The sequence below is a fragment of the Penicillium nucicola genome, assembly GCF_028828085.1.
Source record: "Penicillium nucicola strain IBT 29836 chromosome Unknown utg000010l, whole genome shotgun sequence".
In the NCBI taxonomy this organism is placed as follows: domain Eukaryota; kingdom Fungi; phylum Ascomycota; class Eurotiomycetes; order Eurotiales; family Aspergillaceae; genus Penicillium; species Penicillium nucicola.
In genome coordinates, this window is record NW_026643134.1 from 4,400,216 (window position 1) to 4,424,726 (window position 24,511).

The 24,511-nt window shown below is 48.8% G+C and overlaps 9 protein-coding genes across 9 annotated transcripts; 4 read left to right on the forward strand and 5 right to left on the reverse strand.

The window, feature by feature from the left end:
• Positions 1-320: 320 nt before the first annotated feature.
• Positions 321-1,022, reverse strand: N7511_010235 (peptide-methionine-S-sulfoxide reductase; the record flags this gene model as incomplete). Its single annotated transcript, XM_057132612.1, has 3 exons — positions 321-354; positions 421-739; positions 851-1,022. 3 exons carry the CDS (start codon positions 1,020-1,022, stop codon positions 321-323), a joined length of 525 nt encoding a protein of 174 aa, XP_056980600.1.
• Positions 1,023-1,618: 596 nt separating this feature from the next.
• On the reverse strand, positions 1,619-4,639 carry N7511_010236 (kinesin family protein; the record flags this gene model as incomplete). Its single annotated transcript, XM_057132613.1, has 1 exon — positions 1,619-4,639. The coding sequence occupies one exon, from the start codon at positions 4,637-4,639 to the stop codon at positions 1,619-1,621; it is 3,021 nt and encodes a 1,006-aa protein (XP_056980601.1).
• An 833-nt stretch (positions 4,640-5,472) lies between these two features.
• N7511_010237 (uncharacterized protein) lies at positions 5,473-6,011 on the reverse strand (the record flags this gene model as incomplete). Its single annotated transcript, XM_057132614.1, has 2 exons — positions 5,473-5,940; positions 6,009-6,011. The coding sequence occupies 2 exons, from the start codon at positions 6,009-6,011 to the stop codon at positions 5,473-5,475; spliced, it is 471 nt and encodes a 156-aa protein (XP_056980602.1).
• A 179-nt stretch (positions 6,012-6,190) lies between these two features.
• On the forward strand, positions 6,191-6,882 carry N7511_010238 (uncharacterized protein; the record flags this gene model as incomplete). The annotated part of the gene is made up of 2 exons (XM_057132615.1): positions 6,191-6,650; positions 6,710-6,882. The coding sequence occupies 2 exons, from the start codon at positions 6,191-6,193 to the stop codon at positions 6,880-6,882; spliced, it is 633 nt and encodes a 210-aa protein (XP_056980603.1).
• A 1,080-nt stretch (positions 6,883-7,962) lies between these two features.
• Positions 7,963-10,797, forward strand: N7511_010239 (uncharacterized protein; the record flags this gene model as incomplete). The annotated part of the gene is made up of 2 exons (XM_057132616.1): positions 7,963-10,392; positions 10,453-10,797. The coding sequence occupies 2 exons, from the start codon at positions 7,963-7,965 to the stop codon at positions 10,795-10,797; spliced, it is 2,775 nt and encodes a 924-aa protein (XP_056980604.1).
• Positions 10,798-12,312: 1,515 nt separating this feature from the next.
• N7511_010240 (uncharacterized protein) lies at positions 12,313-13,859 on the forward strand (the record flags this gene model as incomplete). The annotated part of the gene is made up of 4 exons (XM_057132617.1): positions 12,313-12,381; positions 12,446-12,559; positions 12,611-13,740; positions 13,838-13,859. 4 exons carry the CDS (start codon positions 12,313-12,315, stop codon positions 13,857-13,859), a joined length of 1,335 nt encoding a protein of 444 aa, XP_056980605.1.
• A 1,462-nt stretch (positions 13,860-15,321) lies between these two features.
• On the reverse strand, positions 15,322-16,704 carry utr2 (putative cell wall glucanase (Utr2); the record flags this gene model as incomplete). The annotated part of the gene is made up of 2 exons (XM_057132618.1): positions 15,322-16,532; positions 16,590-16,704. 2 exons carry the CDS (start codon positions 16,702-16,704, stop codon positions 15,322-15,324), a joined length of 1,326 nt encoding a protein of 441 aa, XP_056980606.1.
• Positions 16,705-18,664: 1,960 nt separating this feature from the next.
• On the reverse strand, positions 18,665-21,662 carry N7511_010242 (uncharacterized protein; the record flags this gene model as incomplete). The annotated part of the gene is made up of 13 exons (XM_057132619.1): positions 18,665-18,858; positions 18,924-19,010; positions 19,061-19,178; positions 19,228-19,409; positions 19,466-19,538; positions 19,588-20,194; positions 20,249-20,424; positions 20,500-20,782; positions 20,846-20,976; positions 21,042-21,200; positions 21,256-21,332; positions 21,382-21,438; positions 21,488-21,662. 13 exons carry the CDS (start codon positions 21,660-21,662, stop codon positions 18,665-18,667), a joined length of 2,319 nt encoding a protein of 772 aa, XP_056980607.1.
• Positions 21,663-24,146: 2,484 nt separating this feature from the next.
• N7511_010243 (uncharacterized protein) lies at positions 24,147-24,446 on the forward strand (the record flags this gene model as incomplete). The annotated part of the gene is made up of 1 exon (XM_057132620.1): positions 24,147-24,446. The coding sequence occupies one exon, from the start codon at positions 24,147-24,149 to the stop codon at positions 24,444-24,446; it is 300 nt and encodes a 99-aa protein (XP_056980608.1).
• Between the last annotated feature and the right edge of the window lie 65 nt (positions 24,447-24,511).

A 24,511-nucleotide genomic window follows, 5' to 3' on the forward strand; every position in this document is an offset into this window, starting at 1 on the left:
AAATGGTCATGTCAGGTAATTTGACACACATGGATGATAAGGAACAATTGAAAGAAGTCATCGGGCTGAAGATGGAATAAAAACCACCCCATTTTCTTCCTAATTTCGTGGATCAGATCTCTGGAACTCAAGCTTAAAGATGAAAGTCGGCTGTGTGGTGATATACATATCAAGGACAGGGCAAGGCACGACATAATACATATAGACGAAGTTCTTAGCAAGAAAGGTATCAAAAATCCCAAAAAAAATAATGTTTGTATTGACTTTTGTCATAGGCGGTATAAAGAATAGGCTAAAATCAATCACAGTCTCGAAGCTAGTCAATCCGACAGAGGAGGGAAAGTCCGAATAAAGCTAGAAGATACCAAGTCAGCAAACCTATACCGAAAGCGAAAGGGTAAAAGAAGATGAGCCACATACTGAGCAGGGCACTCATATCCAGTCGGGTTATGTTGGAGATAGAGCTGGTGATATTGCTCGGCATCCCACCATTGACCAGCGGGCAGGATCTTAGTGGAAAGAGGCGCCTTGAACCACTCCTTGCTAACCTTGGCAGAGATATCTTCAGCAATCTTGTGCTGCTCTTCTCCATGTGTGAAGATTGCACTGCGATATTGGGTACCGACGTCCGGACCTTGACGGTTCTCTGTTGTGGGGTCGTGCATGCGATAAAAGAATTCGAGGAGTTGGCGGTAAGTCACGATGGAGGGATCAAAGGTCACTTGGAGGGCTTCGGCGTCTGCGGGGAGGAAAGGCGGGAATATGTCAGCTTCTCTGATTGCGATTGTGGCTTATTCGCGCTCCGGCGCATTGTTGATGAAACGCGACGCGGATATTGATTTTGACTTACGACCAGTCTGTCCGGAGCATACAGCCCGGTAAGAAGGCGAAGAAGTGTCACCGCCGCAGTAGCCAACTTTGGCGTCGAGGAGGCCCTTGCCGTTTCCAAAATTCTTGCGGTAGAGGTGCTCGACGCCCCAGAAGCAGCCGGCAGCTACGGTCGCGGTCTCTGTGCCTGACATGTTGCGCACTTGTGACTCTGGAGCTAGTGAACGCGTCGGACTAGTTGAAAACGGACGGAAGAAGCGTGAGAAGAAAGTCGAGGCAAATGGTGCGGCAAAAGACATCTGCTGAAATTCTGGTGGGGACGTACTCGATAAGAAGTGGAGATTGTCGTCGGCAATGGATGGGGTATTCTGTCAAAATATGACAAATCAAGGGTTGAACGGGAGAATATGAGTCAAAATAGGGAGGGTGAAAAGAGAAGAAGAAGCAGACGAGCGAAAGAAAAAAAGAAGCTATAGATGTAGAGCTCCAACGGTGGCGTCATCTCGAGTTCTGACAAAGCAGCGCGGGGAATCCGGCATTTGAATACAACTAGGGCTGAGGGTGGCAACGTGATCACCGAAATAAGGGATATGTGAAATTGAGCTGGGTGCTATACACTCCTAGCAAAAGTAATCAAACATGACAGTAAACGGAAAATTTCCATGGGTCCAAGTGTACAAGAGAAAGAGGTGGTATCTGCTACGCCAACAAAACGCCTATCCGGGGTCCAAGTAACCCATTTGGCAAATAAAATCACTCCGGCCGTGCTTCAAATATAAGTCGCAATGGTTTATCGAAGTCCAGACGAGGCATCCGAGTAGCGGTCAGCAGGGGGTGCTGCCATCGCGCTGAGACGAATGGCATCCCGGCCGGAAATGCTGAGATTCCGAGGGCGAATATCACCTAACGTAGTGCGACGTCCAGTATTCTTCATCACAGGGAGGGCGTGAGGGCTCAGAACGCGAGGCTTTGCGTCAAGTTCTCGCTCGCTCTTGACCATACGCCGGGCTTGGGATGCAGTGAACATGTTGTTCTCGCCCGGGGTAGCTCCGTACGTACCAGACGTTGGGCTGCGGCGTCGATTAACACGTAGGGAATTGGCAGATGAAGGATTAATATGAGTGTTCGAGAGGCGTCGCATAGCCGAGTTGATCTTGATTGCATCTTCCTTATTCGATTTCCAGTTGTCCTTGTTCTCAGAAACGGGGCTGCTTAGGAAATTTCCACTGGGGCTGCGGACTGCTATGCGGGACGGGCGCTCCATGGGACTGCGGTTCATGAAACTGCTTCCTTCAATGTCACGGAGTGGAGAGCTTCCCCTGTCGGCAAGAGGAAGGGTGGATGAAGGGGGTGGTGCCAGCGGTGAACTACCAGCCCTCTTGGATAAGAAGCCGGCTTTGAAACGGCTGTTGTTCTTTTGGACATTCAATGTAGGCTCGGCGGATTCAGCAGGCTCGTCGGACACGGGAGATACCGAGAGTTTTGGGCTAGAAACTCTTGGGATATCGCGCGGAATAGGAGATCCTGACCGAGGAGGCAAGGATGGCTCGTCCCAGCTGGGTCCATCGACATACTCAGACTCAAACTTCCGAGGGCTCTTTAATTCAGTTAAAGCACCTTCTTCCTCATCGTCCTTCCAGCGGACAGATCGTTTTGTGGGCTTTGATTGGGGTTTCTTCGGCGAGAAGCTCACGAGCTTGCGGCCAGGTGCAACCTTGCGACGACGAGGAGAGGCTTTGGTTGGCGAAGTTGGGACGACAGGGGCAAGTGTGACTGGTGGGTTGGCGCTACTCACAGGCGGCAAGCTTACCAAACTGAATCTCTTCTTTGGTTTTGAGGGGCTTGCTGGCCTAGCGGAGCTGACGTTCGGGATAGTGGGCAGGCTGCCATCTGGTTTGACAAGGTTTGTTGCGGCATTGGTGCAGTCCTCCATCATTTTCATGAGGATTGTCCGTCCCTTTTTGATGGCTTCGCTTGCATTTAGTTGCATTATCTCCTCGATTGATCCCATCATCTCAAATTGTGCTTGCAAAAGAAGCTGCACAGCAGATGCCTCGCCCGCTTTGTCTTGTTCCACCACAGCTGACAAGGCCTCGCGCTCTGCATTCGATCTCAGCAGCTCTGCTTCTCTGTTAAGGTTGGCAAAATCACTGTTATCGGTGGTATCGAACTCTTGGAGTTGTTTGGAGGCATTCTCAACGGCGGAATTGACTGCGCGGTCCCAATTGCTTTTTGATAAGCGTTGGTTGTAATGATGCCTGCTTCCTTCCAGCTCAAGGAGGATGCCCTGTGCAGACTTGCGAATGGCATACAAGTTGGACAATCCTTCCTCGTCCTCACGCGATGCGCAAGCATTGTCAAAGGCAGCGATCCAAGATGATAGAATGCCGATTCTACGGCTGATTTGTCGTAATTTCAGCATATTGTTGGTCTTTTCCTGCCGCTCAGCCAAGGAATGTTCATAGGCATTGCGAATCCGGGCGACGCCCTCACGCAACACCGCATCTTTCTTTTCGTTCTGCTTGCGGAATTTGGCAAAGGCGACCTTCTCGTGGTCTTTTGCCTGAGCCTTAAGCTCGTTAATCATGTTCATTTGTTCATCAATTTTGACCAAAAAGTCCTTGACGTGTCGGTTGACGTTAAAGACATTTCGAGTGACCTTGGTCTGAATATTCTTTGCTCGGTTGGCATATCGAAGAGTATTCTGGGTCTCGTCGAAGTGTTGACTCGAAGGGCTGACACAGACAATCATAACTGTCTTACAATTTCCTCCCAGTGCAAATTTGAGCAGACGAGTAAGCTTCGAGTTTCGATATGGGATGTGGTTGCGCTTCCGGGGATCGCACAGAGCATTGATGCAGCTTCCCAGGGACAATAGGGATTTGTTGATGTTGGCACCCTCGAACAGCCGCTCGCCCCTGTTCTTTGTGGCACTTGCTCGCTCACTTCCAGCCAAATCGATGATACTGAAAGTAGCCATGGTGGTGGGTTCATTGACGTCGGCATTACGATCTTTTTGGGCGATGTTGATCTGAAGGACGGCGTGTGATCGGGATGAGGTGGCGTTTGCTTCGGTTGGTGACATAGTGCGGCGCTCGTTGCCTTGCACGATCATGTCCATAACCTGCTCCACATTTTGCGGGTGGTGACTTGACAGACCAGCGACGGAGACTGACTGTTGAGAGTCTTCGCGTAGCATCAAACCTCCCTTACCACTGCTTCCCGCGGGCACAAGCAAGTCGCGAATAGTCTCGTTGTAAATCTCGAGGTATGAAAGAGAAATTTCGACCGCTTTCTCGCTCGATCGTTCGTCGATGCGTTCAAACAACTCCTGCATAGTCAGGAAGATGATACCGGGCTGCTGGGCAGTTCCAGTGATTGTGTGGGTTTTACCACATCCGGTTGCACCATAGGCAAAGACTGTCGCATTGTATCCGTCGAGAACATTATCGAGAAGGCTGCGGGTGGTCGATTCGTAGACCTCCCCCTGAGAGGCGTTCTGGTCAAAGATGCGATCAAAGGCGAAAGTTTGATCTTTGACGCGCTTTCCGTTGGGTACCACGCTTCTGGAAAACTTCTGGACAGGGTTGTCCTCTGGGGGGTCAAACACCAGACATCGATCATCGATGACCTTCACAATAGACCGAATCCCCTTCTGGTTCAGCTTTGGTGTCGGCGCGCTCGCGAGAGATCCATCACCGAGAAATAGGGGTCCATCGTCCGATCGAGTTATTTGGGCTGCCTCCCTAATGGTAAAGGGTCGAACACGGACTGCAACGCTGATGGAGGAAGCCCCGTCGGAGACCGCCATGCTGAGGATTGGAAGGGGAGCTGTGTCGTAGCCCCGAGTCGCGTGGTTGAGGGCCGCGTCACAGCAGTTGACACCCTGGAGAAGGCCGAGGTTAGATGCACTCAAGAATGTTGAAAAGAATATGTGGATCTAAAGGGTGGATGGGGTATGGGATGCAGTATTCTCCGAGTCTCCTTGCTCCCGTTTCATTTGTTGGTGTTGTCCTTGGTTGCCTGAGCAACTGGTGGCGTGGAAATAATTTGACCCCAGTTCAGAGAAGGCGTTTCATGTATTTCCTGCCCTATCTTCATGTCTATAACGACGCACTACTCATCTTGAACTGCGGAGGGCGGGCTAACAGGTCTCTAGTTATAACGTTATACCTTAAAGCCACTTCATAGAACCTTTCTATATCCAACATGATATTGATTTCGGACATTTCTACGTCCAACCCCCTGGCACTTGAGCTCACTTAGTTGAGAAAAGACCCATAGACTTTTCAAGACTGTGTCTGTAGGCCATGGATACAAGATATCTTTGACCACATTCACCTTGATAGGATCTTCATGATTCACCCAGGCCCTTGTCGAAGCACCTGGTGAATGTTGGCGAACGGCCTCTATTATGACCGACACACCCATGGTCCTGGCTAGAATGGTACAAAACACCTGGACCTTTGCACTAGTCGTGGGCTAATTGGCCGTTTTGGTATCATTTTGGTCGTAATCACTGTCCCATACCCACCGAACTCAAAACGCCATGCAATTGAATCAACTTTACCCTCCCAGAAGCGCCGTAAGCCACTCTAAACGTAGTACCCGAAGCCTGTTCAGAGCCAATGAGTGAACACTCATTCATTCTTCCTCCTCATCGTCAAATGTCGGGACCAGGACATCCCAGCCCGGGTCTTCATAATCAAGATCCATTTCGTCTCGATCCTCATTTGGCTTGCGGAAGCGGAAAGCGATGGTGTGTCCATCCTGAAGACCAGCGGCCATCAAAGTGACCGCCTCCTTCTTGGATTTACCCTTATTTTTCTTTGTGACGCCCTCCTCGTCTGCCTCCGGTGCATCTGCGTCGAGCCGTCTCCAGCCCTTCTCGAGATCGGTGCGGTCCATGGGCACACCGAATTCGATATCGAAGGAATCCTCGGGAATCGCATCGCCATTGATATTGGTGACACCTCGTGAGGTTAAAGCTTGCAGGAGCTTTTCCTTTGCGGTATCGAGCGATTCGTGGCTTTGAAGCATCAGAAGGACCGTGGTTTTATGCTTCTTGAAGAAGAGTGTCGCGGCGCTCGAGTCGAGCTTGGATTTTGGAGGCTACTCGGTCGTTAGCTATTTTTCTTCGTTCGACAAGCTCCACCTGAGGTTAAACTAGACAAGCATACCATTTTGGAGATTGAACAGTATTAGTGGTGGCGTGTCAGGTCTTTCGCAGGTGAAGGCGGAGAAACCGCCGAGACTCCGCGTTCCGCTCCGACTTGAGCTTTTGATCTTTGCAGCGACAACTCACCTCTAGGCGACGATTCTCAACCCAACTATTTCCCATTTCTCTCTCACTTTGCACAGAATGGAGGCGAATCGCCCTCCCTCCGCTGAGTCCTTGCAGGCGAACTCCGTCCTCCTCAGAATTATCCACTGGGATAAGCTCTTCGAATGCGACAGCCCCCCGCGGTTAGGAATTGACGTCAGCCAGCGAATCCCCTACGCTACAATGTCTGCCTTTATGACCGGCTCTATGTTGGGATACTACCACGGCAGCAAAAAAGCGGGCTTCGTGTTTCGGGCGGAAAATGCGCATCGCTTCCCTACATCCTCCACCGGATGGTTCCAGTACCATAAAACGAAGAACTACATCAGTGTAGTAGGCGGAGTGAAAGATGGCGTGAAGATGGGATTGAAGCTCGGCGCAGGTGCTCTCACATTCTGTTTGTTCGAGGAGACGGTGGACTATGCCCGACATGAAGAAAGAGACTTTTTATCGACCGTCACCGCCGGCTTATCCTTTTCAGGAATCTACAGCTTGCTGTGTGAGTTTCTCAATATTCAGCTCTCTTCATTAACTGAAAGCTAACATGCCAATCCTTAGCCCGTCACGATGTCTACACCGCCGCTCGTACTGCAAAGCTTGGATTGAAACTCAGTTTGACTTATGGACTTTTGCAAGATGCCCTCGAGGCTATGAAAGGGAACCGCCCGGCGTATATTGACTTCATCATGGGCACCCGTCGGTCAAGAGTTGAAAAGGAAGGATCAATCTGATCTAATTGGCCAAGCTCGAATTAGTCCCAAACGTGTTCGACGTGCAGCTTCACGTCGCGACCAGCTTGCCCAACCTGTAACACCAGAAAGACCTGCTCTCCTCGAGTCACCGGTCATCGCCATCGCCATCACCATCACCACTCATCGCCTGGGACATGCCGTATACCATGGCAGCTATTGAACTCCCGATCCCGATGGCAAGAGCCATATGCCTGAGTCTATCCAGCTTGATTCAGTCTTCAGGAACAGTCCTCTGATCACCGAAACCCACCTTGAGAGTTATGGCCCGCTCACTTACCCCAAACCCTCATCTGCTTCGGTCAACCTTTGAGCTATGGGATTGCCGACCTTATTCCTCATATTCCGTTATGTACTATCTGCATTTTGATACCCAATTGTCTCCATAGCACCAAATATCCACACATTCTTCCGGAAATGGACTGCCAGCTTGCCACACGTGACCCACTGATTTCTGCAGAAATGCGAGTCAAGAATCTCCAGGAGATCTCCGACCTTCTTAACCGAACCAATATCAATGGACCCCTTAGCAGAATGCATGATCTGGATTTTAATGTATAGTCCGGAGCCATCCAATCGAGAGCGAGTTGGATCGGATCCAGGGCCGTTCACATGGACATTAGTACTTTCTTTGTCTGTAGAGCCGATCCCGCATGCAGGTTCAAAGAGGATTGACCGCTTTACCCCCACCAGGAAAAAAAAAAGCGAAGCGTAGTCCAAGTAGAAGAAAAGTCTTCCTCAACGCGAAGTCATTGAAAAGTGGAGGTTTCCCATAGAGTTTCCGAAGGATCCCAGGTGATCGGTGGAGAACTTTGACGTCGCTGATTCCAAACCCCCCACCTACCTGCCTGAGCTCTGACACTTCCTCTTTTCCTCTTTCTTCTATATCAATGTCGCTTTTCTGGAGCTTGCCTTACTAGCTGAATCCCTACCCATTGGGCGTTGAAAATGCCGATGCGAAGTTCGACGCTGCTATCGTCGACGTCATCGCCTTTTTGAGCTCTCTAGGGCCTTAATCCTCTCAGACTATTCCTCCCTCTTCCATTCACAACTACGATCACAATGCGTCGCCATGGCAGGTCCAGTGGCGGGCCAACGAAGGCTGCCTCACCCATGTCCGATACCGTCTCCCTCATACATTCATTCGATTCGGTCCTAAACCCAAACCGTCCCGTCCGACCTTCGCCCTTGGCCTCCTCCCACATCAAAGCTTTGCCGCTAGAGCTGATAGACCGACTGCGCTCCTTCCCGCTGTTCCAGGCCACTCCGGAATCCTTTCTGATTGAGGTCGGACAGCACCTGCGCCCGCAGCTCCATGCGCCCAACGATTATATTTTGACGGAAGGCGATGAGGCCAAGGCCATATATTGGCTGGTGCGGGGTGCTGTCTCGGTCACATCCCGAGATGGTGAGAGTATATATGCCGAACTTCAACCCGGTGCGTTCTTCGGCGAGATTGGCTTGCTCATGGATCGTCCTCGGACTGCAACCATTATCGCCCGGACTCGATGCATGCTGGTCGTGCTCACCAAGGACGATTTTCGAAATATATTACCCCGGTTTCCAGAGGTTGAACAAGCGATCCGGGAGGAGGCGCAGGAGCGCTTGATGATTCTGGAGAAGAAGAAAAAAGAAACATCTGCGCCTGCGCTGGATCTGGATCCGCCGAGCCCCGCGCGAAGGGGTTCAAAAAGACTACGCGAAAGCTTCTCAAAAGATTTGGCTGTTGCTGAAGACGAAGAGGATTTGAGTGCCAAGTCTGTGTACAAAAAGAGGAAGTCACCGAGCCCCGGCCGGCGGGATGGATCCAGTGCATTGGCAAACGGATTGGTGAACGTACGGCTCTTACTGAAAGAGCTCCCCCTTTTCTCGGGGCTGCCAGCCGACATCCTTCATTTCCTTGGTCTAAATGCTCAACCGCGCTCATTCCCTCCATTCCACGATATTATACGACAAGACTCCCAGGGCCGTGAACTCTACTTCATTGTTCGTGGTGAAGTGGAGGTCTTAACTGAGAAGACGGATCATAATCACACGTCCAATCACCGACCAAACGGGTTAGAACAGCCAAAGTTGGAGATCAAAGCCCGATTAAAACAAGGGCAATATTTCGGCGAAGTTGTCAGTCTCGCACTAGCACCAAGACGGACCGCCACGGTTCGTTCCGTCACTTCAGTCGAATGTCTGATGCTGGACGGTGATGTTCTTGCAGAATTCTGGCAGAAATGTCCCACTGGTGTTCGAGAACAAGTGGAAAAAACCGCCCAAGAAAGGCTTCAAGCTGCAGCTGATGGGGACGTCGTCATGTCAGACGAGACAGACAACCAGACATCTCTGGGTGATCTCGCACTTGACGACAAAGTGAAGATTACTTCCTCGCGTCGACGCTCAATGCCCCTCTTGACGCTCACGGAAACGGAGCTTGATGGTCCACATCAATCTTCATCAGTGGAAGACCAAGATCAAGCCGTACTGCGGCCATCTGATCCCGACCCTTATCTCAGCATGGGACTGGATAAGGTGCGGCTACGCAGCCGGCGTGGCTCGGTAGCTCCGCTGACCCCCGAAGAAGTTTCTGGGGAGCACCAGCGCTCGTCTCCTACTGAGCCTCGCTCCGCTGGGTCTTCGACATTCGCTCTTCCAGAATCAGTCAGTTTCTCAAGGCCATACGAATCCGAACGTCCCCGCAAGGATGGCTCCAACGGCATTGTCCCAGACAGTGTGTTGCTGAATATATTCCAATTCCTCGAACTCCACCACCTTCTCCGGCTTAGAGCCGTGTCATCTCACTGGTCTGAGATCCTGACCAGATCCCCAGATGTTCTGCACGATCTAGACCTCAGCGTCTATAACCGTAGGATCACCGATAACGTCCTCATCAAAATCATATGTCCCTTTGTCGGCGATCGAGCTCGCTCTGTCAATGTCAACAACTGCTTCCACATCACCGATGAAGGCTTCACAGCCTTGTCTGCTACTTGCGCTCCAACCACCATTGTGTGGAAGATGAAGAGCGTGTGGGATGTTACAGCATCTGCAATCCTTGACATGTCCAGCAAGGCTATAGGCATCCAAGAGGTAGATTTGAGCAATTGTCGCAAGGTCGGGGATACACTTCTTGCACGGATCGTCGGATGGGTTGTACCCGCCGATCAGAAGCCTGCCGAAGGCAAATCGTCAAGCATCAAGCCCTCGCTTCAGACAGCAGAATCTACCGTATACGGGTGTCCAGAGTTGAAAAAACTCACGTTGTCTTATTGCAAACATGTCACTGATCGTTCCATGCATCACATTGCGTCTCATGCTGCTGGTCGGATTGAAGAGATAGACTTGACTCGTTGTACCACAATCACGGATCAGGGGTTCAAGTACTGGGGAAGTGCCCGGTTCACCAACTTGCGGAAGCTCTGCTTGGCAGATTGCACATACCTAACAGACAATGCCATTGTGCATCTAACCAATGCAGCTAAGAACTTGGAGGATCTTGATCTGGTAAGATGACCTTTCCATATCAGACCAAAAGATTTCGACGCGGTTACTTACCGGGAATAGACTTTCTGCTGTGCATTATCAGATACCGCAACCGAGGTCCTTGCCCTTCAATGCTCACAATTGAAGTATCTCAATATGGCATTCTGCGGATCTGCAATCTCTGATCCCTCGTTACGAAGCATCGGTCTTCATCTTCTTTCACTGAAGCATCTGTCTGTACGAGGATGTGTTCGAGTTACCGGCATCGGTGTTGAGGCTGTAGCGGAAGGGTGCCACCAACTCGAAGTCTTCGACGTCAGCCAGTGCAAAAATCTGTCGCCTTGGATCGAGGATGGTGGCGCCGTCCGCTACCAGCCCAAAATCGAGTTCAAAACTGTTGCTACTAGCAAGAGGTATCGTCGGTGAGCGGGCAATTTTGAAACTTAAGCCCAACTCTTTCGTCAGATTCATCCGCCACACTCGCCTCGTCTTTTAATTGTCACCCATGACTCGCATCGACGTTCGGGACCCTCACTACTTTTCGACCTGCATGATACTTTTACTGGCACATAATGTATGCATCGTACAATTCCTGTCTCTCTTCCTCGCTAATTCTCTAGTTAGTCCTCCTTTGCCACTGTGAACTATTTTGGCGTTCGGGTTATCTAGGACAGCTTACTTCACCTGTGGACATGGATCTCGTTCTTGTTTTTCTTGCGTCGGGCTCCGGGTTGTTGAATTTGTATTTCTGGGGGTTCGGGTCTATCTATTCCCGTGGGCAGGTCAAGCATGGCCGGAGTTTTAAGATTGATGGCATGATTTCCATGTGGTTTTTTTCTTTGTGTTGACTTAATATTGGAGATGCTCTTTCTCTTTTGACATGTTTCTCAATTTACTACTCACGAGTTAATGTTGCACATCGATTTGACACAAGATGATTCTAGTAGAGAGAAATAAGTGAAAGGCAGTTGTATAGCTTTCTTTCTTGCTGCTCATGTGCTAAGTGTAATTACCTCACCGAATGTCCCCAGTAGTCTAGCGGCAATGTGGCAGAGAGCATCCCTTCCAGGAAGCCTCATTGCTCTGGCTACCGTGTGTGTCTCCGTTCCCTAGGCCCTCCCCGTTAAGACTGCGCTTCTTGAAAGAGGTGAGCAACACACACGGGCCCTGGAAAGCCAAGGCGCATCTTAGTAGGGGTATGCAGCTGAGTCGCGAGGGGAGTTTCATCTTTTTGCCTTTCTTTTGATCTTTCTTTTGTCTGATCCTACTGTTTGTTCAACTTATGCGTGTCTTGCCATCACCAACAGATTTGTCTGCAGTGTTACCCAGAAGCAGAGGGCTTTGATAATGCAACCCTTGTACAATACACATGCGCCCATGTCGGTTTGGGCTTTATGTCCTTTGCCTTCTGTCTGTGTTCGAATGATTCAAATATATCTTCTGTTCTCTTTCTACCCTGTTTAACTGTTCATCGAGACAACGACAATACACAGCCATAGCCTAAGAGGCTTGACCTTTTGCCAACAGCTCGAGAATAATTGACGCTTCCCTTCTTTTGTCTGTCATGACTGTTGGCTCTGTTCTCAGTTAATTTCCCTCGGTGGGAACTCTTACTTGATGCTTCACTGACATCCGAGTTTCAACATCTCCCATCCTCTCAACTAACATTGCTTCTATTGTCTTTTGCATTACTACAACTATCAAAGGTCCCTCACTTTGACGTGTTGGCTTTTTTCTCTCTTTTCTATTCCTTACTTCCACAAATATTCGTTTTTGCATTCTCTCGTCCAGCTCACCTGTTCTCTCGTTGCCGATGCCTTCTACAACAAACATTCCCAGCTTCCCTCTTTACGAAACATAGCTAGCTGCAACTTTTCTCTGCCTCCATTACCCGCCACATCCAATCCCAAGTCTCCTTGGACTACACTGCGCGCGGCAGCAATGGCGGAACGGGACGCCTGGTTCAAATTGAACAAGGCAAGACTCCTGGTCCGCGAAGCGCAGCAGTGGGTATGTCATATTCCTACACCAACAACCGAAATTCTTCGCATACATTAACATGTTTGACCACCAGGCTGATCGAGGGAACCGGCCTGCACTCTCTGTCGATCTTTGTCAGGTTGACACTGACATCTATGATGCCATGGAGAAGTACCATGTGATCCCTCCCAGAAGACACCCAGCAAATGTAAGTGAAGCTCCATTCGTGAGGACAATACATTGACACGGGTTGTTCTAGAAAATGCAGATCCGTGACTCTACCGGAAAACGCCCTCCCTGGGAGAAATCGATGCAATTCACATCAGATGGAAAGCCTGTCGGTTCGCACGCATCTTCGTTTAGCAGTAATGCACGCAATCCATATCCTCCTGTAAATAAGCAGAGTGTGGCAGGTGTTCCCCCGGTTCCGCAGCATCTTGCAGCCCCGACTGCCCCTAAGACAATGGGTCAACATGTTGTTGACAATTCCCCGCGCCAGGAAGCTCTCGTTGACCTCGCCAAGGATGTCGCTGTTGGTGCTGCTGACCTGACCAGGGAGGGCAATACGCCGCCTATGGAGAAGGAACCTCCAGTCAACAACTCTGATGAGAAGGTCCCATCGCCTGTTGAGCCTGAGTCGCAGGGCTCACTGATCAGCTTCGAGTCTGACAGCGATACCCACAGGAAGGTGACTTCCAAGATGAAGAAGGCCCAGGTTGCCAAATCCAAGCTTCGTCCCAGCGTTCCCGCATTCAAGCCATCTCAAGCCATTCGAGGGACTTTGATCTCCTTTGACGATGATGTTCAGATGAAGCCCATGGATGTGGTCTCTAAGTCAACATATTCAGACCAGCATGTCGACCAAGATCTTCCAAGAGAAGGTCCAGCGGTTGATTCAGGTCCAGGGGAAGCGATGAGCTCCCCCCGGGTGCCAGACCAAGACAGCCACACAGTTCCTCGGCGGGAGGATATGGCTGTCAAGGTGAATCTCGCAGCCTTGACGGGCCCTGATAAACCCGCTGTGAACCAAAGCAAGGGCCAGAACAAGGTTCCCCAGCGGAACGTTCAAGAGATCCTTGCAATGCCCTCTCGCTCAGTGGGCACCCCCGATGACCATGGCCCTAGAGGCCTAGAAGCAGAGTCGACTGATACTCCCATGAACTTGCAATCCTCTAGAGTCCGACCAGCTCTTTTCTCTGGTATTGTAAATCCCGATTCCCTGAAGGCCCCTCATCTATTAGATGGTGGAAGTGCTGTCCTGGCAATTGTGGATTTGAGCACCGCGAAATTTAACCCTGAAGGCACACTAAGCTTTGATGGACAGGCTAGCTACGGCGCTCTACAGATGCACAGACTTTGTAGGCAAGATTCGGAGGCTGGGGTACATAGGTGAGTCGCACGCATAATCGTCTCGAAAGAGATGGATGTAGCGTTTCATTTGTTTAATTTCTATGGTTGTTTGTTCTGATGTTCTAAAAGCGAACAGCGACGACTCGAACGAGACCTAAGATCGTTGGTCCGGCAAAGCATTGTTTTCGGCGGTAGGAGGATAGATGGATATGAGCATGCAGCATGGGTTCTTGTTGTTTTGTTTTATTTGGCTTTGGGCTTGAGGATCTTGCGTCTTTTCTTTCTGCTGTTTTCTTGAAAAGCAAAACTCAAAAAAAAAAAATGAAGCGTATGCGCAATTGCTCATACGGTTCAAGTCAGTGCTGCTACTTCGAGTTTGTAGGCAGTAGAAGAAACCAGACCTACTTGAGACTTGAGACTGGAGCTTTGGATGGTTGTATGGCTATATACAAGTACTTTGGAAGATAACCAGTGAAACAGACAAACAAGGGGTTTGATAGTCAGCCATTCGGATAGAATAGGAGTCTTCTAGGAATTAAGACAACCCTAAAAGGGCTTATAGTACCAGTCATGATATGGAATCCACCACGCCCTATATTTGATCCTTATCCTTTCAATCAAACCTCATAGACTTCAATCCTGGCTAGCACCTATCTCCCTAAATTACATTCAATACGAGAAAAAAAGGTCCATACGGACATGACGATCGGTTTCACTTCGGCCCAGTGCTGTGCCGAACATATTGAGTATTCGCCGGTTTCCAGTATCCACCTCATTTCCCTAACGGCTCTAGCTAATTGTTACTGAGACATGACAGAGGGCGCTCTCATAATTTAAGACATTCAAACAAACAACCCCCGAGCAGGCATCGTAGTTTCAATTAGCTATTTCGTTGCGATCTACTGAGACTACCCCCACTTCTGATATCGTCTCGCTCTTCAACCTTGCTCACCGCTGTTGTATAGAGAGCAGGATGTCAATCGTCGGGACTGTGGCTTGCAGGGCACTCGAAGGGCTTTGCCATAGCATGCTACGAAGAAGTGAAATTCGGTGAACGTGAGTCCTGGCAGAGAGAGGACTATGGTTAACCTGGAATCTGCTACAACGGCACACGTGTCGAAACGGATATAATGAATTGACTAGGACCGCCCATATCTAGAACAGTTTCTCGAAAGGATCTGTAAACTAATGTCCAAGCATGTGCAGCTGGTTCCAAATCATTACCAGATGAGCGGTGTGTCGCGCAAGAAAGAAAGTGAAGAAATGGTAGACCATAAGCGGTCAGAAACGCCAGGTACATTGCATATAAGATAAAAACTCTGAGGTGCAGTGTGCGTATGAGCATGCGTATGCAATGAGACATCAGACCATCACTAAGTTGAAAAAAAGGAGGAAAAACAGAAGACAAAAGGTACAAGATTCAAAGAGTAATTCATTAGGTGATTTGTTCAAGGTTCAGGTTCAGGTTCAGTCAGAGACAAGACACGAAGCGAAGCATGGAGCTAAAATATACTTGATGCGGGATGCGGGAGGCATTGCAAGAAGAGAAGAAAAAAGAAATATAAAATGCGAGAATCCAAAGCCAAAAACGAACACAGGCGCTCAGTATGGACAACAAATTTACAGCGTTACCAGGCCGACAATGGCGACCAGGACAGCGAAGAGTGAACCACGGAGGACGTGCTCGCTCTGGCTGGCGGCTCCATTGCCCTTGGTGGTGTCTGTGCCTTGAGTGAAGCCAGACGATGTGGTAGACTCCGAGCCGGAGGAGGTGGAGGTACCAGTGGACGAGGAAGACGAGGATGAGTCGACGCTTGAGCTCGAGTTGGAGTTGGACATGCCACCGGAGCCACCGTTGGTGGTGGGGATGCTGTTGGCAGCGGAGGTAGTGCTGCTGCTGGAGGTGTCGGCACCGAGATCCATGTCGAGGCCAGTGGCACCGAGAGAGGCGAGGACGGTGTCGTTGCCGGTGAGAGCGACATCGCTCTCCATGGCGGCGGAGTTGGTGTAGAGGTAAGACTTGTCACCGGTCTTCTTGGCGTCCGAGGGGATGTCGTAGCACTTCACGCTGACCTCACCGACGGTGGCGAAGTCGTATCCCGTGTTCTGGATGTCCTCGCTGTTCCAGTCGATGGCACCACCAGCCCAATCAATTGTGCCCTGGGCATTGCTGGACTGGCCGGCAGGCCAAAGGGACATCTGGAGGCGGGAGGGGGTCTGGGGGAACTGGTACTGCTTGCTGGTCTCGTTGTAGGTATCAGCCTTGTTCAGCGTGCGCTGGACAGAGCCATCGACAATCCAGTCGACCTTCTCGGGGGTCCAGTCGATCTCGTAGGTGTGCCAGTCGTTGAAGGTGTCGCCGCCATCCACGGAGATGTTGCCACTGTTGTGCCAGTCAAGAACACCCTGCCAGTAGTAGTTGGTTTGGACGTTGGTCAGGTCGGCGCCGACCCACTCGTAGTCAATCTCGTCCTTGACATCGGACAGCAGAATGAAAGCAGTAACAACACCCTTACCACGGCTGGACTTGATCTTTCCAGAGATCTTGCCGTACCAGATGTAGTGGTTGTTGGCAAAGAGGGTACCGACGCTGTTCTTGGGCATGGTCATGATAAGGTTGCCATCCTCGGTCTTGGGGTTGCCACTGTAGGTCCAGTCGGCTTTGCTGGCATTTCCGAGGTACTTGTCCTGAGAAACTGCGTTGTCGAGGTTCTCCCAGGTGTAGGTCTTCTCCTCGCAGACAGGCATCGGCGCGCATGAGTCGAGGGAATAGGAGGAAAGAGGGTCGCATCCGCCGAGACAGTAGGCACCGGTACCACACTCGCCATATTCTATCGTTCGTTAGCGACCAACCTATAACCATTGCGATCTGGCGCCAGGCGACTCACGGGAGCAGCAGGGGTATGTCTCGTCGGTACACTGGCTGCTGGTACTGCACTTCTGAGCCGCGAAGGCGGTGGCGGACAGCGCAGCCAGGGCCAATGGTGTCACAAAGCGAACCATGATTAATATGTACTGTTGGTATGTACAGCCTAAATGACAGTATTTACTCGAAGAATTTCAATCCAAGCCACAGGTGGAAATGAGTGGACTGTGGAGACAAGGGGGGGGGACAGATAACAGGATCTGAACAATGTAAACGAAAGACAGCAAGTGAAGAGGAAGTCTATCACTGCGAAAGGTTAGAGGAACGAAAGCGAAGAGATCTTGAGAACGGAGGAAGAGAGGGGGGGGAGAGATGATTAATATAATTCAATAGAATGGGATGTGAACAACCAAGGAACTCAGAGTCCAGGCTAACCTGATTGGGCTCAACTCCGACCGAATAGGAAAGGCCGAAAAGGCAAAAGGGTCTTTTTTTGTGGGGATTTGGAGACGGTAATCGGGGTTTCCCGTCTGTGCTTTGTATTCCCCTGAAATTTTAAATGTTTTTTTCTTATATGCAGTATGCAATTAGGGTTTACAGTGGTATGGCATGGATGGCATGGAAGGTACAAGGCTTCGTCATCTGAGCTATCGGACAGGTTATTAATATCGCCTGTCTTTAGTGTAGTGTCCAAGCAAATTACACCGAAGCCGTTAAAGTGAGACATCAGACATCTCCCCAGGTGTTTGTGTTTAAGATAACGGAAATTGGTATGGTACCGTAAAGCCACTAGCGCCTGACCGCTTGGCATCCTTGAAATCAGCTTTCTCCCCCCTTCGATGTTCATGGGGTTGACATTGATCGACATCGCATGCTCACGTTCATTTACGCACTGCTACCTTACACTTCCCCGTATCCTTGACGGTGTGCAAAATATCGGACAGACCAGCACCTGAGCCGAACTCCGTCCTTACTCCACTGCGCTTAGAACCAAATCTCTCGCTCTCGCCACACAAAGCTAAACTATTCTAGTCAAGGGCTGACTAGGACAAAGAAGGAGAAGGACCAAAAAGAAAAAGAAAGAAACCCCCCAATTTTCAATACTCATTTTACCCGAGCACCCACAAAGCCAGGCACCCACAAATGGCAAGCTCTTGGACCATGCCACGCCTGCCAATCCCTGGGCGCCAAAGTCCCTAGTCAAGATTCGGTCGCTTTAAGGCACTCTCGGCACCGAGCATCCATCTTTATATATCCACTTTGAGACCTTCGCCCCCTACTGTACAGTACTGTACAGTTCCGTATGGCCATCTTGAGTCAGTGCCTAACCTTATCCTGGACTAGTCCCGGGCCATTGGGGCATCGTTCAAGAAATGAGAGATCGACTCAAGAGGCTCGTTCTCGCTCAGGGGCTGATAAGCGCGATAAGAAGATCCATTGCTTCCGAAGGGTTTTATACATGTAAGCTTGGGTGCAACGGTGCGTTTCTAGAAGGTATGTGGCGGTCCTGGATCTACAGATACACATCATCAGATCTTGTTTACTTCACTGTTTACGCCCAATTCAGCCAAGGAATGTGTCACCATGGAATGTAAGGGGCTTTTGATTATTCGTTGCTCTTTTCAGATCACATTCGGCATTGTCTGCAGACGCGGCCTGGTTCCAAACAAGCAAGGCACGTTTTCTTCACCTCTTACCCAGGGCCAATGACCTGTTTGGGATAAGGTTTGCTATTTTTTGCATTGTTGCTATGGGGTGAATCAGTTGCAAGGGATATCAAGGTCATTCAGAGTTTCATGATTCGTTCAATTGCACTGATGGTCAAGACATGTGTGGATACGGTCATTGAGAGCTCAGAGACTCGGTAACACACACATGTGAGCAGTAAAGGGGTGATAAAGGTGGTCGCCAAACTATCGAAGGTGATGTCATGACACTACTGTCCCCTTCGATTGAATTTTATGAACATGTCTTAGGCTACAGAATTGGAATCCGGTTTTGGGATCTTTCCATCGAAGCTTGATTTCGCATGGGGCCAGCCCTAGCCCCATTGTCCTATGGGAAAGTCTTGCGAACAAATCTATAAGAAATTTTCAATCAAAACTCCCCGGGTCCCTTCCCAAAGTATCCACCTTTAGGGACCGTCAACCAAGGGACCGAGTTCGCATCGTCGGTATTAGATCCCACTGTGTTTCCCCACCAGTTGAACTCGATGGCGTGGTATCCAAGCGCGAAAAAGATAATAATGGTCGCAATTGCGGTTCCAGTGTCCATGGCAGCTTGCAGTAGATCTAGGAGCACGGGTCAATGCCCTCCTTCAAGGGATAATAGATAGGTTGGGTTGCCAGGGACTCACAGTTGTAGCGCTTCCACCAATCAAAGGCGCGCTTTCGAATCAAGTAGTTGAAGATGAAGCCGACTATGAACCAAAGAGAGTATTGGGCTAATTGGTTAGATTCATCGTACCTTACTCCAATGATAGTGGGGACATACTGGTATTGGCAGGTGGTATATTGCCAGCTGCGTTGAAGAAAATCGGCACATTCACATAGCGGATCCAGCTGTTGGGGTAGCGGCGATACAGCAGATATACAATCCCAGTAACAACAGGCTAGACAGTCAGTAAGAGAAAGACCCAAGATGTGATAAGAGCAGCTCACCCCAATGAGGAAGAAGTATACAAGTCCGTTATATACCTGCCCAGACTGGAACATTCGTTGTGGACCAATAGTTCCCCAGATCAAGGATGCATTGTACATAACCTTGGCACCATTGCAAGTGAAGCGTTGCTTGTTAGTTGACTCGCATAGATCGGTGATGTGTCCAATCATCCATCGCAGCACTATTATATTCTTAGCTTCACACTGAATGTTTCAAACCCCCGGTGGAAAATCATACCTCCAGTTTGTGTTGCTGTTGCAAGGATACTAGCATAAATCTGACCAAAGAACAGAACCCGTGGGGGAATTTTCTGAGCAATAAGCATCCATAACTCAAGGAATAACTCGGACCAAACTCACCATGTATTGTCCAAGCTTCAGATCCTGTGCAAAGTCCATCCCATGCTTCACAGCATTATACCCATAGCACTTCACCATCAAATTCGCAATCGGCTTTCCAGGCCAAGCATATCCAGCGATCATCTCCGTAATGATATTGAGGAACACACGCTGGTTAGTTGTACCCTGAAGGATGCCCTCAGGGACCATCAAAAGCATAGCCAGCCCAACACAAACAACAATGAATCCCCAGACTGGCAGCTCAGTATCCCAGAGCTTAGTTGTCAAGATCCCAAGTCCAATCGTTACAATTGTAAGAAGACCATACCACCATTCAGGGACTTCTTTATACGCTCGCATCAAACGCCGATGAACATCTTCACCTCCATGCTGGGAATTCTTCATTCGAGCCCAGATCTCCGTGCCGTTGTATAGGTAGGTGTGTACCACAATTGCAGTTACTGCGGCGAAAGATAGTCCGTAGGTGAGAGAGTAGGACATGGATATGTACATGGGCGAGTATTCTTTGTATTTGCTCTCGATGAAGTTGGAGCTTGCGTCGACAACACGGGATACGTTGTATGAGCCGCCTGTGTTGTCAAATGTGCTGGAGGATAGAAGTGGTAGACTGGTTCGTTAGTGTATGGTCATTTGTGAAGTGAGCTGGGGACTAGGAACTTACTAGGCGCTATTCCACACATTTGAATAGTACAGAATTGGTGATAAGAAGAAATAGAACAACACAACTACGGCGAATGCATTGCAGGTAATATAGAATGGAGTCGTGAGTGGGAACCCAGCGTAGTTGATCTGTGTCCAATCGAGACTGATGGGTAGAAGTCCCAGGCCGGAATTCATCTGACAAGGTTAGTTGCAACATTCCACGAGATGGAGTGGGAAATCTGGAAGAAAAAAATTAATAGAAGTACTTACCCCAAAAAGTGTATTCACTTTCTGATTATTAGGCACGATCCAAGTAATGAAAGCAAATGTACTAAGACTGGTCCAAATATAATCTGGAAACCAGAATGCCACAAACGCAAAGGCCGTGATGTATGCAAAGAAGCGATAGCGACTTATGATCCAACCATTTGCTGGCGTACGGCTCTCAGGTTCGTGTAGTGCCCGGAAGAGAACAGTCGAGGATAGCGAAGTAGGCCAGATAAGGGCTGCTGGGTACACGATCCATCGGCGGGCAAGACCTGTTATGCCAAATCTAGGAAGGGAAGGTTAGCTGGCTATTTGGTAGTTCAATTAATAGCAATCAGATGAAGCTTACCCTATCATCTGGGTTGTCAAGAGGTATAAGAAACAGAAGCCAGCTCCAAAATTGCGATTCCAGTAAACTGGACTGATGATCGCTACTAGGGCGCCTTGAGCATAAGCGACGGTGGCGCTGATATTGACGCACTGAAGTCAAAGGTTAGATTGATCGAGCTATCTGCCTGCCGTACGAAGGTAATGGATTTGCTCACAATGACAATGAATGCGTGCTCCTTGATAGTGAATTGCCCTGGGTTGACATCAAATGAAAATATCCCCAAAGGAACCCTCCATCTAGGAAGCTTCTCCCATGCTCGACCAATAGGGAATACTAAAATTTGAGCAACAACATAGCCAATGGTGAGAGAAGGCTAAAAAGTGTCAGCAAAAGCTACATCCACATTGCCGATGCGAGAAGGAACATACGTATCGAAGACTGAAAAATTGATTGACTCCGGAGAACAGTATGACAAAGATCGTCATCAATATCCAGGCCCGGACAGCTGTGATGCTTATTAGCTTAGGTCATCTCTTATTTGGAGGAGAACATACTATTACAAGCGAGAGTAGGATCATCTTTGTTAGATACGCAAGCCGCAACTTCTGGAACTGTAAAGTGTAAGCACCTGTATTCGACACATCGTATGGAGAAACTTACATGGCGACTGGTCTCCCTCTACATTCCATTTGAATGCTTCAACAGGCGTAAGCTCTGTTAGGTCCGATCGATACAACAAATCTTTCGGATCTTGGCCGGTATTCTCTGCTTCCAGATCAGAGGACGGAGCCTCGGAGATATCAGGGTTCTTGGTTGAAACTTTAGAAGTTTCCATATCTGAGATTAGGCACAGTTGGCAGGTAAATCTGATCCAGACAGGTTCCCAGGCAGGAAAAGATGAACAAGGGCTGCACTACCCAATTCTTTATATGACCCCAAGGCAAGTCTGTGCAACAGTCACGATAGATCCACCCAGCATGATAACATATCATCCCCCCAAAGGCACATGCTGACGCGTTCGAGCTTTAGTCTCGGAGTCTTGATACTAAGTAGTACCGCTGGCCGACTATCAAAGATTGCTATCATATGCACTAGACTTGATAACAAACTGAACAGTTCCCTACGAATAGCCCTATAGGTTTTTCTTTCAAACAGGCGCTGAGTATGTACTTTTTGCCTGATTTGATTGCGCCATACAAGTTGGAATTGACCGGTGGAGTATCAATAAAACGCCATATAGCCCCCGAGAAACGTACATCGGTGAATTTATTTAACCATACACATCGGAACACTCCACAGATCAAGTTGGGCAAGGCAAGTGGCTTATTTGGGCTAAGAAATGTACGAGTGGCTGTCTAGATCATTCCACACTAAGTATCCTATGAGGGGTATGCTTTGGACTAGTCCCGGCATGAAACTCCAGATAACGTTAGTTTTGGAGCTCACCAATGGCGTGCTCGGGTGGCTTTCTTAGCTTGATTCTTGATCCTTTAGTTCATTTCTGCAGGCATAAGCTTCTTTGGTCAGAATCGTTATCAGGATTGTATGTGCGCGTGTCTCCGGCGTGGTATGGATTATTTTGATGTGGGGGACCCCGCCAACCCCAAAATAAGTATGCATTTATAGAGAACATGAACGACTAGTTCAACGAAATTATACTCATGCTCTATCATAGGAGGTTCTCACAATCGCTATTGTAGGTCATAAGTGTTGGTACGAGAGATAATAAAAGCCATGAATGAGCTTCGAGGATTTGATCGACTTGACGGTTTTTCTGGCATTAAACGTGATTTGAAGTAGCGGGTGATACTATTAGGCTACTACAGTAGTAACTGCGACCCTTTTCCTGCTTGGGCATTCTGTTCTGTGTTTCAACCGTAGTATATAGAAACTAACAATGAGGTTATGATAAAGAACTGTGAGGCCTACTTCATCAAATTGGTGTTATGGTCTAGTGGTATGACGTCACATTGTGGCTGTGATAGCCCCGGTTCGATTCCGGGTAACGCCATCATCTTTTTTTAGTTTTTTTTATATCTTGATTCTCCATCAAGATTGTTTCTTTTTGTTGTTGATTAAAGAGGTCTAAACTGAATTTACTTCAAGAGGGTCATTCTTTCTCTAATTGATGTTTTTTCCAGGACGTTCTACGTATTAGTGAGAGCTTACTTAGAGCTTGGCAGGTTTTGTCCTGCCCTGGCATAGTCTTTTTCGGCGTATTTCTCGTCGGAGATTCACTGGAATTGGTCAGTTCTAAATCTAAGGTTCCTTATGTTTTGGATTCCATGCGGAGTTTGTATAGGTATCCTTCGTGGTCTCGGGGAAGTTGCTCGTTTACAAGTATATACAATAGAGCTTTAGCGCAGCAGATGTCTTTCATCGAACCAAGGGTTGTATGCTGGAAGAAATGAAAGAAACAAGGAACCTTTGACGATCAAGACATTCAGAATCAGTGATACCATCATAAGATCCGTCAGTCATGGAGAATCCCTTGGTCATATACTGAGCAGTATTGACCATTGCTGAGTACCCTTTGGAATACCTCTGGATCGACATCTTCTTCTGGTATCGATGTCAGTTTTGGCGCAGTTGGTGACAACGGTGGCTATTTTGAGATTGAGGCTCACTTCTTGGGTCTTTAGGTGCTGAGTCGGCAATTATGTGCTTGTACTCCCGATATATATTTGTGGTGTTTGATCTGACACTGGATCCAGTACAAAACTAAATCACAGAGCCAGGGCAATTCGGTCGGCCATTGCCATAACTAGGCTGTATCTCACATGAAATTGATAACTACGCTTCTCACCCTACTTCTATAGCCTCTCATCGACGGAAATTTAGAATATCACAACAAGTGATATAGCCACGGGAATAGGATAGCTGCATCAGATAGTTCATTCAAGCCTCACTGTCAACTCTCTTTCAGCATGGTATACATTTCACTATATACTTTAAGTCATCTCATTATAAACCGAGCATAGTTATCACTGTCTCATTAAGCAGTGCCCCCATATCTCCGATACACCTCAAACCAGGCAAGCTAACTTCATCCCAAAATCAACCCCCCAACACACCTACCCTGAAAAACACAAGACAAACAGGTAATCCCCTAAGTCACTCCACAGTCTCAACTCTAAAATCTGCAGCATCCAGAAAGTGCTCACACCAAACAAACCCCACCAACGTGGGCACTGAGCCCTACAAGAAGTGAGCAAGTAGAACAGCCCACGCGAGAACATCAACACAAGAGCAGAATCATACTAACAAATACACCCGGTTTCCAGACAGGCCAAGAGCAACCAAAACACATCCGGCTAAGATGTGCCTTTTTGTCGGCACCTACCATAACACCTGCAAGCACACGTGCTTTGAACTTTACCTTTTCTGCGATGAGCTCCTACACCAGCTCAATCGTATCAATGACAAGACCGAGCGTGATAAGTACCTCCTGCCCTTTGATGCAGATTGCTCGGGATGCAGCCCATATACCAACTTGATAGGGGAGATCCTGCCGTTGGGTCTCGATGGGCGCCCTTTACAAGGACAGGAGCAGATCAACGTGGTCAAGTGGGTAATGGATATGATGGACTATTGTCCTGGTTGTGCTGGGGCGTGGTGAAGTGAAGGTATAAGACCACATCAGACAAGAGAAAGACATACGGATAGGGGAAATCAAGAAACTCA